This window comes from Phytophthora cinnamomi, assembly GCF_018691715.1.
Source record: "Phytophthora cinnamomi strain GKB4 chromosome Unknown Contig116, whole genome shotgun sequence".
Lineage (NCBI taxonomy): Eukaryota > Oomycota > Peronosporomycetes > Peronosporales > Peronosporaceae > Phytophthora > Phytophthora cinnamomi.
This window is the reverse complement of record NW_027151049.1, coordinates 406,936-419,889: the sequence shown is the minus strand read 5'-3', so window position 1 is coordinate 419,889 and position 12,954 is coordinate 406,936. Positions and strand designations below refer to the sequence as shown.

Below are 12,954 nucleotides of genomic sequence, written 5' to 3'. Positions count from 1 at the left end.
CGAGAACCACGTGAGCACGGAGGTGCCCATGGAGAGCTCCAACACGCCTGCAACGCATGTTGCACGCGCTGACTGCCCCTACCTGTCTGACCCAGAGTGGGAGGCCCTCCAACGACTGTCAACAGTCATTGGAGAAGCGGCGATAGCTACAATGCTGCGTACGCTATCGCCGACGGAGCAACATGGTGTTGCTCTGGGGTTCATCATGAAGGAGCAGCGTGACGCTGCTTCCTCAGTGACGGCGTCGTCAGGGACGACACCGCGTGCTCAACCATTAAAGTTGAGCGTAAGCAATTACGTGGGAAGAGAGGGCGAGCCTCTCCTCCGATGGCTTGTCGAACTCGACACAGCCATAGCGGCTCGACGCATCGTCGACCCGCTGTCGAAGGTCGCGTTCGCCATGTCCTGCCTTGGCGGACGCGCAAGGAGTTGGGCGTATGGACGCCGACTCTCCGATCCTACGTGCTTCAGCACGTACGAAGTGTTCAAAGAGGAGCTCAAACAAGCGTTTGAGCCCCCGCAAACGAGTTCCGGTCGAGGGCGGAGTTCCTCGACCTTCAGCAGGGTAAGCATGACGTCCATGCTTACGCGCAGCGCGCACGATATTTGGTATCAAATATCGTGACTAACCAATTGACGAGGCGACCAAGGTCGTCACGTTCATGAAGGGCTTAGAGATGGGCCTGTGAAGACCTATCTCTTCCGAGAGTACCCGAGTACTCTCGAAGCTGCGATCACTCTTGCCATGCAAGAAGAGTTTAGCCTGCGGCAGGCTGAAACTGCATGTAAACGTGCCGAGGCCGCAACCGCGCCCGGTAGCGAGGCCGGGAGGTCCAGAACCAATGGACCTCTCGAATGCAACAACTGCTGGTTACCAGCAGCAGGGAGGTAACGTGCGATGCTTCCGTTGCGGAAGGATCGGTCACTTGCACGGGAGTGCACAGCTCCCATGCCCCCTGGAGGTGGCCGTCGTGGCGATGTTAGGCATCGCCGCGGACCAACAAAAACGTGAACATCCAGTAGGCGCGGGGCGCCCTACTGGTAATGCAATCGCGCGTGCCGACATCGGGCACGCGACACTGAGACTGCAGCCCCAGTGAGACCAGCTCTCACTGCAAGAAACAAGATGACAGGCCAAACCTAGTCATCTTGAGGTTTACTCGAAGAGAGCGAGTGACTCTCTTCGAGCTTTGGTGGATTCAGGCGCGTCGAACAACTTTGTTCGACTACGAAGCCTGCCGAGACTTGACTTCGAGGAGGCAGATACACCTCGAAGTCTTCTGGAGGTACGACTGGCAACAGGTGCCATCGTAAAGACCGAGAAGCGCGTCGTGAACGTGCGCTTCTCGTACAAACAATGGATGTTTGTCGAACACTTTATCGTCCTGGACCTGGACGATAAGTTCGACGTAGTAATGGGCATGCCGTGGCTTGCACGGCATGATCCGGTGATAGACTGGAAGAAGCGCACGCTCGTGCGCTTCGGACGCGACAGCGGAACAGAGAGCGATGGCCCTGTTACCGCGGCTCACCAGTCGAGACAGCGCTTAATGCTGCTGTCCCGGAGTGCCCAAGAAGTGCGCGAGGGCGCGCACAAGTGAGACCCACGTCGGCAATGCTGCCGACGTCGGAAGAAAAAGATGTGTTGGTTCCGGGAACCAACACCCACGTTCAAGCGTGTAAGGGACAGTCCCTGACCCGAAGCGGTCAGGTCGACAACGACGCGTCGGCTCCGGGAGCCGACGCACCCTCGGTCATGAGGGGCTCCGCCAATGAATGGCGTCGAGGTGACGAAGGCGTGTCAACTCCGGGAGTTGACGCTGCAAACAGTGCGGACGGTTGCAAACGTACCGCACTGACGCAATTACATGCTGTCGTGCAGCCGGGCTGCACGACGAAGCGCCATGCGATCAAGCCGGGCTTGATATCGCGCGCCCGCAGACAGGGTCTGCCGGCGAAGGACACATTACCGTGCAGCCGGGCTGCACGACGGAAACGGTCAAGCCGGGCTTGATACCGCGCGCCCGCGGACAGGGTCCGCCGGCGAACAACTGTCCACGGCCGGGCCTGGACCAGAAGAACAACTGTGCGGAGCCGGGCTCCGCACAACAAAGACGGCGCAAGCGGAAAACGCTGCGCAAGTCTCGGTCCGGGACCGAGACGCAACAAGAGCAGTCTGCTGGGCAGACTGCGGAGGTGACGCCGAATGTCAAGACGCTAAGCGTCTTGACGCGCACCGATACTGGATTCCAGTATCGCGACATGGAACTCGCTAGTCCTCCGACGACGGCGTCGGAGTTGACTTCGCTTCCAGCCATGAGCTGGAAGCGCATCACGCGCGACTTACACGATGGACGCATCGAACAAGTCTGCGTTCTTTCGGACAGCGAAAGAACGGCGAGCGAGAGCGAAGAGCTGAGGCAGCTCTTCATGGGAAGTACCACTGAGAGTGAAGACACTCTCAGTGCGAAGACGAAGCGAGAGCGCTTCGAGGAACAAGGTTGGGACTCGCTGAAGTCGAGTCCCTATTACGAATTGTTGAGGGAGTACAAAGACGTACTCCCGGAAGAGATTCCTGCGGAGCTTCCGCAGGATAAGGGCATTCAGCATGACATTGATCTCGTGCCGGGCACGAAGTACTGTGTCACGCGGAAGTGGCCACTGCCGCGAGAGCAAGTGAAAGCGATCGACGACTTCTTTGAAAGTCGTCGTAAAACAGGACAAGTGCGGGAATCAAAGTCCCCGCACAGTGCTCCGACGTTCTGTGTCAAGAAGCCACAGGGCGGATGGCGCATCGTTCATGCCTACAACAAGCTGAACGATGCGACGGTACCGGCGCAGACGCCGATACCACGAAAAGATGTTATCATCGATTCGATGGCCGGGAGCACCGTTTACAGTGCTCTCGACTTGCGAGATGGATTTTATCAAATCCTAATGCGTGAGAGCGATATCCCTCTCACGGCAGTGAGCACGCCAAGCGGCATGCTCTGGGAATGGCTAGTAATGCCACAGGGGCTTAAGAATGCCCTGCGACTTTCAACAGGTGCGTGACGCACTTGTTGCGCTCGGTGCGCGACTTCGCACCGAGCTACTTCGATGATGTATTCATCCACAGCCGGGCTGTGGACGAAAAGACCGACGTAGAGATGCACAGGGTGCATCTCCGGAAACTACGCGAGCTTATGAGAAAGCATAAGCTCTACGCGAACCTGAAGAAGTGTATCTTCGGGGCGAGCGAGATACCCGTCCTCGGGTGTCTCGTAGGGAAGAATGGTGTTCGCCCTGACCCGGAAAAGGTCAGAGTGATCAATGAATGGCCAACGCCTTCAAGTGTCAAGGAACTGAGGCAGTTCCTTGTGCAAGTACGTGGAGGACTATGCGGGCAAGATCCGCCCGCTGTCACAGCTTCTTAAGAAGGAAACTGTGTGGAATTGGACACCCGATTGCCAAAATGCATTCGATGCAGTCAAGCGGGGCTTGACTGAGGCGCCGATCTTGGCGGTGGCTGATCAAGATCGCCCATTTCACGTAGTGTGTGACGCATCCGATTTCGCGATCGGATGCGTGTTGATGCAGCACGATCACGAGGGCCGTGATCGTGTCGTCTACCAATCGCGTCAGCTGAAGCCAGCTGAGCGCAACTATCCGGTGCATGACAAGGAACTCCTTGCCATGAAGTATGCACTCGCAAAGTTCCGAGTGTACTTGCTTGGGAGTAGACCATTTGTGGTCTACACCGACCATGCTTCACTGCGCACCGCAGTGAAGTCGCCACATTTCACAAAGAATGGCGAGATGGCTCTCATTCTTTGCGGAGTATAACTTCCGGGTCGAATACAAACCCGGAAGATTGAACGTGGTGGCCGACGCGTTATCACGTCGGCCGGACTATGCAGAAGCTGTTGACGTCAATGCCATTGACGCCATGCGATCGAGCAAACCCACATCATCTCTGTTGGATGATGTGAAGGCCGCGTACGCGCACGACGCGGACGCGAAGCTCTTGCTGGCCTATGGCACAGCGCCTTCTGACAAGTCCCGTCAGAAGCTGCCCAAGCACCTTCGAGCGCGTGCACCGCTTTCGTGTGCACGACGGACTGCTACTTTACAACGCAGTCGACGACAACGCGGATCGCGTTGTCGTGCCGAATGACCATGACCTGCGACTCAGGATCATGTACGAATATCACGATGCCCCGACCGCGGGACATCTCGGACGTGAAGACATACGTCCTTCTCACGCGCGACTTCTACTGGCACCACCAGTACAAGTGGGTGCGCAAGTACATCCGTGCTTGCGAGGTATGCCAACGCGTAAAGCCTGCGCCATTCGCGCAGGCTCCACTGCAATCACTACCGACTCCGTCAGTGTTGGAGATCCATGTCTTTGGACTTCATCTTTGGTCTTCCCCGGACAGCGGAGGGAACACCGGTGTTGTGGTCTTTGTCGACCGTTTCAGCAAGATGGTACATCTTGCTGCGGTGCCAACAGAGGTGACCGCGAAGCAGACGGCCCGTCTGCTCGTCGACATGGTGTTCAAACACCATGGCATGCCGTCCGACATCGTGTCGGACAGAGACCCGCTTCACAGCGCACCTGTGGCAAGAAGTGTTTACACTTCTTGGGAGCCAACTTTCCATGTCGACTGCGGATCATCCGCAGACGGACGGTCAAACCGAGCGCGTGAATCGCGTGCTCGTCGATATGTTGAAGAGCTACGCTCACTCGTTCCAATACTGGAGCGAGTGCTTATCGATGGCAGAGTTTGCCATCAACAACTCAGTGCATGCCTCGACCGGGCATACACCGTTCTACGTGAATGCCATGCGGCATCCACGCCTACCGAGTTTACTCGAGTGATGGCTCCCACTTTAAGTGGGGAGGATCTACGACTGCAATACAGCAGCCGCAGAAAACCGCTGACACTTGCACAGTGTCAGCTGCAACAATGGACAAACCACATGAGTCTGCGCAGGGCGCAGACACCCCTAACATGGCCAACGACCACGGGTCTGCGCAGGGCGCAGACACCGCAAAGAATCACGCAGAGGCCGGGCCTCTGGCGGAGAGCAAGCTGAATGACTTCAGCTCGGATGCAATCAGTTTCATCACCAAAGACAAGCCGTGATTCGGTTTGTCCAAGACACAATAGCAGCTTCTGTGGATCAACAGAAGCTGAACGCAGACAATGCGGGCAGAGGCAACACAAATGAATTTAAAGTTGGTTCATTGGTTTTGTTAGCTACACAAAACCTGCCTAGACATGCAGTTTCGGATTTCGGAGCAAGCAGCTTGCTCCGCGCTTCATCGGGCCGTTCACTGTGTTGGCACGGCACGGCAACGCATACACGCTAGACATACCGTCTAGCATGCGCCTCCATCCGACCTTTACGTCGGACGGCTGAAACCATACCTGCAGCACGAGCCATCTAGCTCGGCTGACCCGAAGCCTCGGCAGGAGCCGAGGCAGAAGCGGAGGACTTGGCCTCGGCGACGAGCAACCTCTCCTCCAGCGCGCGGACGCTGGAGCAACTTCTCATCTGGTCCCCAGCTCGACCTGGATATTCGAGGCGGTCTGCGAGACCGCCGCGACTTAGACCTTCTGGTTCGCCAGCTCCTGCTTCAGGGCGGCGAACTCAGCGCCTATAGACGCTCCACGACGGTCACCCGGTCGTGGAGAGGCGCATACTGATCAGCCGGGGCTGATCATACCCGGGCGTGTTCCCACCCCGCCACCGCCGATCCGTGACGCCCGCGGCTCAACCCGCTGGATTGTTGAGCGGATTGTTGACCATAGTATCCCGAAAACGAACCCTCAAGGGGCTCGTTTTCGTATTCGATGGAGAGGATTTCCTCCCCATCGAGATACATGGGAGCCGCGGAACGTCTTGCGGAGGACGTTCCGGAAATGGTGAGGGCGTACGAAGAGCAGTACGCGCTGGCGCAGCGGAAGTAACACGAGCGCTGCGATCATCGCTAGCGCCCGAACCCTCACGTGCTAAGAACTTAGCACGGGCTCTTCAGACTCTCGGGCACACGGAACGACGTGTACCCGTTCAGGTCGCAGTCGCTCAAGCGGACCGCGCCTGGAAGCACTTCGTGCACTGAAAGCCCTCGGGCACAGCGCACGGCACATTTGCCTCCTCAGCAGCAACATGAAGTTGCTCCAGCTTTCCACGCTTCGAGTACGTCTCGAAGCGATCACGCTGCTTAATCCGATCACGGTAAGCACTCGGCCTCTTGTTGAAGTTCTCAACAAAGGCGTTCCAGCTTTGACAAAGTGCCTGCCATTCGGGCACTTTGCTGCGAAGAGGTCTTCTTGCTTTGAAACCATCGGAGCTCATGAAGAGTCCGATGTAGTAATCGCGCCTTTGATGCGTTTCCGCATCAAAGTGCAGCTCGGCAACCACAGCGTCATCTTTGATGGCGCTGCATACACAGCGGCACCTCATTCGGGTACCGAGTTCCCATACCGGTCCGCGATCTCGGACGCGGACGGCATCCATGGATCGCGCGCTGCAGCAGCAGCGCGGGTATGAGCCCCAGCGGAAGCGAGTGGGGTATCGCTCTCAGTACGCGAACGCTTCGAACTCGAAGCGCCCGATTCGTCCCCTTCACGCGGGCGAACGTTCTTGGCGTGAGGGTCGAGCGATTCGCTCGACACTGAGTCTTTACGCTTTGAGGGCGAGTCCTCCTCGCCCTCCATGTCTTCATCGTCGTCGTCGAAGTCGACGACGTCGCCATACTTCGCCTTCTGGCGTTCGAAGTAGTCGTCGATGGGTGACTCCCCACCGACTTTGTGGACTTCTTCTGAGGCGCGCTCATCGTTGAATGAGCGCGGATTTCTTCTCAAACGCGGAGAATTGACGAATGGTCAATTCAAAGATTGACGTGCGGGGACCCGCGCGTCTAACCTAGGGGGATGGTGTAACGGGGTTACGTACAAGTGGCTGCAAGCCACTTGTGAATTTAACAGATAGGTTATCTGTTAAAGTTTTGGATACTTCCTCACCTTGGTGTAAGACACACCAATGGATACATTGAAGTGGACCACCACAGTGAGTGGTCCACACATACCAAAGATCCTATTGGTGAAAGCAGCATCTTTCTACCAATCAGAGACATGCATATTAGCGGGGCTCTGACAGCCAGCCGCTGCCAACCCTTTCATAGATGATAAACAGTTTTTAGCAGATTTTAGAGGAAGATCAATTTACAAACAATACAGTTCTCATTTTACCTTAAACTAGCTACTTGGAGTCTTGTCTAAGTTAACTTATATTTGTGTATTCAAATATAATTAACCTAAGTAATTACTAAGTACTTACGCTTCCTCATACACGTTGCGCAACGTGTAAGCTAAAGTAGTGAGTCAAGTTAGACCCACTACAACTAGTGTGCACGTCGCATGTGCGGCGAGGCCGATGAAACCTTGATCGCCCAGGGGGTTGTGTATAGTGTAGGCCACGAAAAAACTGGGAGTCAACAGAAGAAGAATAAAACCCAGAGTGCCGCAAAGCAAACCCTGAATTTCACCCTCCCTTGTTTGGCGTGAGTACCTTACGTAATCCCTGTCGGCTCGTTTACCTTCGACGGAACGGCACTTCACCGGAGTTGTAAATGTAGCCTTTGAAGAAGCGCTGAGGTGCACGTCTAATCCAGAACGCGTCCTCGATGATGAAGGCAACCCAGAATTTCAGATCATCCGTGTAGTGGGTCTAACTTGACTCACTACTTTAACTTACACGTTGCGCAACGTGTATGAGGAAGCGTAAGTACTTAGTAATTACTTAGGTTAACTATATTTGAATACACAAATATAAGTTAACTTTAGATAAGACTCCAAGTAGCTAGTTTGAGGTAAAATGAGAACTGTATTGTTTGTAAATTGATCTTCCTCTAAAATCTGCTAAAACTGTTTATCATCTATGAAAGGATTGGCAGCGGCTGGCTGTCAGAGCCCCGCTAATATGCATACTCTGATTGGTAGAAAGATGCTGCTTTCTACCAATAGGATCTTTGGTATGTGTGGACCACTCACTGTGGTGGTCCACTTCAATGTATCCATCGGTGTGTCTTACACCAATGTGAGGAAGTATCCAAAACTTTTAACAGATAACCTATCTGTTAATTCACAAGTGGCTTGCAGCCACTTGTACGTGTAACCCCGTTACACCATCCCCCCTTAAGGTTAGACGCGCGGGTCTCCGCACGTCAATCTTCGGAATTGACCATTCGTCAATTCTCCGCGTTTGAGAAGAAATCCGCGCTCATTCAACGATGAGCGCGCCCCAGAAGAAGACCTCGAAGTCGGTGGGGAGTCATCTCCATCGACGACTACTTCGAACGCCAGAAGGCGAAGTATGGCGACGTCGTCGACTTCGACGACGACGATGAAGACATGGAGGGCGAGGAGGACTCGCCCTCAAAGCGTAAAGACTCAGTGTCGAGCGAATCGCTCGACCCTCACGCCAAGAACGTTCGCCCGCGTGAAGGGGACGAATCGGGCGCTTCGAGTTCGAAGCGTTCGCGTACTGAGAGTGATACCCCACTCGCTTCCGCTGGGGCTCACGCGCGCTGCTGCTGCAGCGCGTGATGTCAAAGCTCAGGCTCTCCGCGCGCTGCAGGTGCAGCGCGCGATCCGTGGATGCCGTCCGCGTCCGAGATCGCGGACCGGTATGGGAACTCGGTACCTCCGAATGAGGTGCCGCTGTATGCATGCAGCGCCATCAAAGATGACGCCATGGTTGCCGAGTTGCACATTGATGCGGAGACGTATCAAAGGTGCGATTACTACATCGGACTCTTTCATGAGCTCCGATGGTCTCAAAGCAAGAAGACCTCTTCGCAGCAAAGTGCCCGAATGGCAGGCACTTTGTCAAAGTTGGAACGCCTTTGTTGAAAACTTCAACAAGAGGCCGAGTGCTTACCGTGATCGCATTAAGCAAGTGCGTGATCGCTTCGAGACGTACTCGAAGCGTGGAAAGCTGGAGCAACTTCATGTTGCTGCTGAGGAGGCAAATTTGCCGTGCGCTGTGCCCGAGGGCTTTCAGTGCACGAAGTGCTTTCCAGGCGCGGTCCGCTTGAGCGACTGCGACCTGAACGGGTACACGTCGTTCCGTGCGCCCGAGAGTCTCAAGAGCCCGTGCTAAGTTCTTAGCACGTGAGGGTTCGGGCGCTAGCGATGATCGCAGCGCTCGTGTTACTTCCGCTGCGCCAGCGCGTACTGCTCTTCGTACGCCCTCACCATTTCCGGAACGTCCTCCTGCAAGACGTTCCGCGGCTCCCATGTATCTCGATGGGGAGGAAATCCTCTCCAACGAATACGAAAACGAGCCCCTTGAGGGTTCGTTTTCGGGATACTATGGTCAACAATCCGCTCAACAATCCAGCGGGTTGAGCCGCGGGCGTCACGGATCGGCGGTGGCGGGGTGAGAACACGCCCGGGTATGATCAGCCCCGGGCTGATCAGTATGCGCCTCTCCACGACCGGGTGACCGTCGTGGGGCGTCTAGGCGCTGAGTTCGCCGCCCTGAAGCAGGTGCTGGCGAACCAGAAGGCTCAAGTCGCGGCGGTCTCGCAGACCGCCTCGAATATCCAGGTCGAGCTGGGGACCCAGATGAAGGTTGCTCCAGCGTCCGCGCGCTGGAGGAGAGGTTGCTCGTCGCCGAGGCCAAGTCCTCCGCTTCTGCCTCGGCTCCTGCCGAGGTTTCGGGTCAGCCGAGCTAGATGGCTCGTGCTGCAGGTATGGTTTCAGCCGTCCGACGTAAAAGGTCGGATGGAGGCGCATGCTAGACGGTATGTCTAGCGTGTATGCGTTGCCGTGCCGTGCCAACACAGTGAACGGCCCGATGAAGCGCGGAGCAAGCTTGCTTGCTCCGAAATCCGAAACTGCATGTCTAGGTAGGTTTTGTGTAGCTAACAAAACCAATGAACCAACTTTAAATTCATTTGTGTTGCCTCTGCCCGCATTGTTGCGTTCAGCTTCTGCTGATCCACAGAAGCTGCTATTGTGTCTTGGACAAACCGAATCACGGCTTGTCTTTGGTGATGAAACTGATTGCATCCGAGCTGAAGTCATTCAGCTCGCTCTCCGCTAGAGGCCCGGCCTCTGCGTGGTTTCTTGCGGTGTCTGCGCCCTGCGCAGACCCGTGGTCGTTGGCCATGTTAGTTAGTGCTGCGCCCGCGCAGACTCATGTGGTTTGTCCATTGTTGCAGCTGACACTGTGCAAGTGTCAGCGGTTTTCTGCGGCTGCTGTATTGCAGTCGTAGATCCTCCCCACTTAAAGTGGGAGCCATCACCCGAGTAAACTCGGTAGGCGTGGATGCCGCATGGCATTCACGTAGAACGGTGTATGCCCGGTCGAGGCATGCACGGAGTTGTTGATGGCAAACTCTGCCATCGATAAAGCACTCGCCCAGTATTGGAACGAGTGAGCGTAGCTCTTCAACATATCGACGAGCACGCGATTCACGCGCTCGGTTTGACCGTCCGTCTGCGGATGATCCGCAGTCGACATGGAAAGCTGGCTCCCAAGAAGTGTAAGCACTTCTTGCCATAGGTGCGCTGTGAAGCGCGGGTCTCTGTCCGACACGATGTCGGACGGCATGCCATGGTGTTTGAACACCATGTCGACGAGCAGACGGGCCGTCTGCTTCGCGGTCACCTCTGCTGGCACCGCAGCAAGATGTACCATCTTGCTGAAACGGTCGACAAAGACCACAACACCGGTGTTCCCTCCGCTGTCCGGGGGAAGACCAAAGATGAAGTCCAAAGACATGGACTTCCAACACTCCGACGGAGTCGGTAGTGATTGCAGTGGAGCCTGCGCGAATGGCGCAGGCTTTACGCGTTGGCATACCTCGCAAGCACGGATGTACTTGCGCACCCACTTATACTGGTGGTGCCAGTAGAAGTCGCGCGTGAGAAGGACGTATGTCTTCTCACGTCCGAGATGTCCCGCAGTCGGGGCATCGTGATACTCGTACATGATCCTGAGTCGCAGGTCATGGTCATTTGGCACGACAACGCGATCCGCGTTGTCGTCGATTGCGTTGTAAAGTAGCAGTCCGTCGTGCACTCGATATCGGTGTGCACGCGCACGAAGGTGCTTGGGCAACTTCTGACGGGACTTGTCAGAAGGTGTTGTGCCATAGGCCAGCAAGAGCTTCGCGTCCGCGTCGTGCGCGTACGCGGCCTTCACATCATCCAACAGGGACGATGTGGGTTTGCTCGATCGCATGGCGTCAATGGCATTGACGTCAGCAGCTTCTGCATAGTCCGGCCGACGTGATAACGCGTCGGCCACCACGTTCAATCTTCCGGGTTCGTATTCGACCCGGAAGTTATACTCCGCAAAGAATGAGAGCCATCTCGCCATTCTTTGTGAAATGTGTGGCGACTTCACTGCGGTACGCAGTGAAGCATGGTCGGTGTAGACCACAAATGGTCTACTCCCAAGCAAATACACTCGGAACTTTGCGAGTGCATACTTCATGGCAAGGAGTTCCTTGTCATGCACCGGATAGTTGCGCTCAGCTGGCTTCAGCTGACGCGATTGGTAGACGACACGATCACGGCCCTCGTGATCGTGCGTTAACGCGCATCCGATCGCGAAATCGGATGCGTCACACACTACGTGAAATGGGCGATCTTGGTCAGCCACTGCCAAGATCGGCGCCTCAGTCAAGCCCCGCTTGACTGCATCGAACGCCTTTTGGCAATCGGGTGTCCAATTCCACACAGCTTCTTTCTTAAGAAGCTGTGACAGCGGGCGGATCTTGCCCGCATAGTCCTCCACGTACTTGCACAAGTACGTGGCCAAGGAACTGCCTCAGTTCCTTGACACTTGAAGGCGTTGGCCATTCATTGATCACTCTGACCTTTTCCGGGTCAGGGCGAACACCATTCTTCCCTACGAGACACCCGAGGACGGGTATCTCGCTTGCCCCGAAGATACACTTCTTCAGGTTCGCGTAGAGCTTATGCTTTCTCATAAGCTCAAGTAGTTTCCGGAGATGCACCCTGTGCATCTCTACGTCGGTCTTTCCGCCCACAGCCCGGCTGTGGATGAATACATCATCGAAGTAGCTCGGTGCGAAGTCGCGCACCGAGCGCAACAAGTGCGTCACGCACCTGTTGAAAGTCGCAGGGGCATTCTTAAGCCCCTGTGGCATTACTAGCCATTCCCAGAGCATGCCGCTTGGCGTGCTCACTGCCGTGAGAGGGATATCGCTCTCACGCATTAGGATTTGATAAAATCCATCTCGCAAATCGAGAGCACTGTAAACGGTGCTCCCGGCCATCGAATCGATGATAACATCTTTTCGTGGTATCGGCGTCTGCGCCGGTACCGTCGCATCGTTCAGCTTGTTGTAGGCATGAACGATGCGCCATCCGCCCTGTGGCTTCTTGACACAGAACGTCGGAGCACTGTGCGGGGACTTTGATTCCCGCACTTGTCTCTGCTTTACGACGACTTTCAAAGAAGTCGTCGATCGCTTTCACTTGCTCTCGCGGCAGTGGCCACTGCCGCGTGACACAGTACTTCGTGCCCGGCACGAGATCAATCTCGTGCTGAATGCCCTTATCCTGCGGAAGCTCCGCAGGAATCTCTTCCGGGAGTACGTCTTTGTACTCCCTCAACAATTCGTAATAGGGACTCGACTTCAGCGAGTCCCAACCTTGTTCCTCGAAGCGCTCTCGCTTCGTCTTCGCACTGAGAGTGTCTTCAATCTCAGTGGTACTTCCCATGAAGAGCTGCCTCAGCTCTTCGCTCTCGCACTCCGTTCTTTCGCTGTCCGAAAGAACGCAGACTTGTTCGATGCGTCCATCGTGCAAGTCGCGCGTGAAGCGCTTCCAGCTCATGGCTGGGAGCGACGTCGTCGGAGGACTAGCGAGTTCCATCTCGCGATACTGGAATCCAGTATCGGTGCGCGTCAAGACGCTT

At 55.7% G+C, this 12,954-nt stretch overlaps 3 protein-coding genes across 3 annotated transcripts; 2 read left to right on the top strand and 1 right to left on the bottom strand.

The window, feature by feature from the left end:
* Positions 1-1,235: 1,235 nt before the first annotated feature.
* IUM83_16524 (reverse transcriptase) lies at positions 1,236-1,601 on the top strand (the record flags this gene model as incomplete). The annotated part of the gene is made up of 1 exon (XM_067941411.1): positions 1,236-1,601. One exon carries the CDS (start codon positions 1,236-1,238, stop codon positions 1,599-1,601), a length of 366 nt encoding a protein of 121 aa, XP_067781649.1.
* A 14-nt stretch (positions 1,602-1,615) lies between these two features.
* IUM83_16523 (reverse transcriptase) lies at positions 1,616-3,054 on the top strand (the record flags this gene model as incomplete). Its single annotated transcript, XM_067941410.1, has 2 exons — positions 1,616-1,787; positions 1,883-3,054. 2 exons carry the CDS (start codon positions 1,616-1,618, stop codon positions 3,052-3,054), a joined length of 1,344 nt encoding a protein of 447 aa, XP_067781652.1.
* A 3,398-nt stretch (positions 3,055-6,452) lies between these two features.
* IUM83_16522 (uncharacterized protein) lies at positions 6,453-6,857 on the bottom strand (the record flags this gene model as incomplete). Its single annotated transcript, XM_067941409.1, has 1 exon — positions 6,453-6,857. One exon carries the CDS (start codon positions 6,855-6,857, stop codon positions 6,453-6,455), a length of 405 nt encoding a protein of 134 aa, XP_067781651.1.
* Between the last annotated feature and the right edge of the window lie 6,097 nt (positions 6,858-12,954).